Source organism: Dipodomys ordii, unplaced genomic scaffold (assembly GCF_000151885.1).
Source record: "Dipodomys ordii isolate 6190 unplaced genomic scaffold, Dord_2.0 Scaffold22, whole genome shotgun sequence".
Classification (NCBI taxonomy): domain Eukaryota; kingdom Metazoa; phylum Chordata; class Mammalia; order Rodentia; family Heteromyidae; genus Dipodomys; species Dipodomys ordii.
The window spans coordinates 11,180,531-11,181,947 of record NW_012267238.1 but is presented as its reverse complement, the minus strand read 5'-3'; the positions used below and the strand labels follow the sequence as shown (position 1 = coordinate 11,181,947).

The 1,417-nt window shown below is 57.9% G+C and overlaps 1 protein-coding gene across 1 annotated transcript in view; it reads left to right on the top strand.

Annotated features, from left to right (window-relative positions):
• Positions 1-1,216, top strand: part of Fam181b (family with sequence similarity 181, member B) — a 12,618-nt gene extending 11,402 nt beyond the window's left edge. Inside the window, exon 2 of the mRNA XM_013013974.1 lies at positions 98-1,216. Coding sequence (XP_012869428.1) covers positions 98-794 — 697 coding nt within the window. The 3' untranslated portion in view covers positions 795-1,216. The remainder of the gene's footprint in view (positions 1-97) is intronic.
• The last annotated feature ends 201 nt before the right edge of the window (positions 1,217-1,417 follow it).

Below are 1,417 nucleotides of genomic sequence, written 5' to 3'. Positions count from 1 at the left end.
TTATTTCAGCATTTTGTTATTTCCCTTCCTCTCCCAAAATTAGAAAAATTTATATACAAGATGCAGGGCACCGACATCAAATACAGTGAAAACGGAGCGCCGGCGGAGCAGGTGGGGACGCGGCCGGCCCGGCGGGGGGCACGCCGGCCCCGGGCGCCAGGAAGGTCCCGCTGCGGGCTCGCAACTTGCCGCCGTCCTTCTTCACCGAGCCGTCCCGGGCGGGCGGAGGCAGCAGCGGGTGTAGCCCGTCGGGGTCCGGCGTGAGTCTGGGAGACCTGGAGAAAGGGGCGGAGGCCGTGGAGTTCTTCGAGTTGCTGGGGTCCGACTATGGCACGGGCGCGGAGGCGGGCGTCTTGCTCGCCGCGGAGCCTCTCGACGTGTTCCCCGCCGGGGCCGCGGTCCTGCGGGCACCTTTGGAGCTGGAGCCTGGCCTCTTTGAGCCACCACCGGCATTAGTGGGGAACCTATTGTATCCCGATCCTTGGAGCACCCCAAGTGGTCCCCCGACCAAGAAATCGTCCCTGACCGCAGCCCGCGGTGGCTTGACCTTGAACGAGCCCTTGCGGCCCCTCTATCCCGCCGCCGCCGCCGCGGACGTTCCGGGCGCGGAGGACGGGCCCGGCCACTTGGCCTCCTTCGCCCCCTTCTTCGCCGATTGCGCCCTGCCGCCCGCGCCCCCTCAGGTGTCCTACGACTACAGCGCCGGCTACAGTCGCACGGCGTACGCCAGCCTTTGGAGACAGGATGGGGTTTGGGAAGGCGCGCCCGGAGAAGAGGGGACACACCAGGATTGACTGCGGGGTACCCTGACCACCCATCAGAACTGTTGTGGGGAGCGCCCCCGTCTGGGTCTCTCCTAAACCCCGGAGAACGATGGGAAAAATGCACATGGAGGTGAAGCCGGATTTAAAAAACAAAATGATTCAATTAATGAAAGGAACTTCAGAAAAAAGAAGAAGAGGAATTTGGGGAGTTGTTTTCATAACAACGTCGTTTGGTTTCATTGTGATGAAAGCCATCGTTAAATTCCTTGTGGATCAGAGGAATCCAAGAAAAACAAACAAAAACAAACAAGGTTGGTTGGTCGTGGCTAAGGGGACCCGAAGTGGCTTCTGTTGCCACCTGTTCCGTCTCCAACCTTTCAGCAAAGAGCGCAGAAATTCGTGTAGTTCACTCTTCTGAAGCGTGCGCTGGTCCTTCCCCTTTGAATGCATCACGAATTAAAGTCTATGTGGAAAAGAACGGAACGGAGATATGTTGTTATTGATGTGTTTTCTTAGAGGAGAGTTTCTCCTGTGGTTCCTCCACCCTGCTAGGTGAGAGTGTAACTCAGGATACCAGGCCACTGCTGCCTTCCTAGTGCTGCTGGTCCCTGGGTGTGATTTTCTTGTCTGTCACTTTTAAGGTTTCCTTCTGC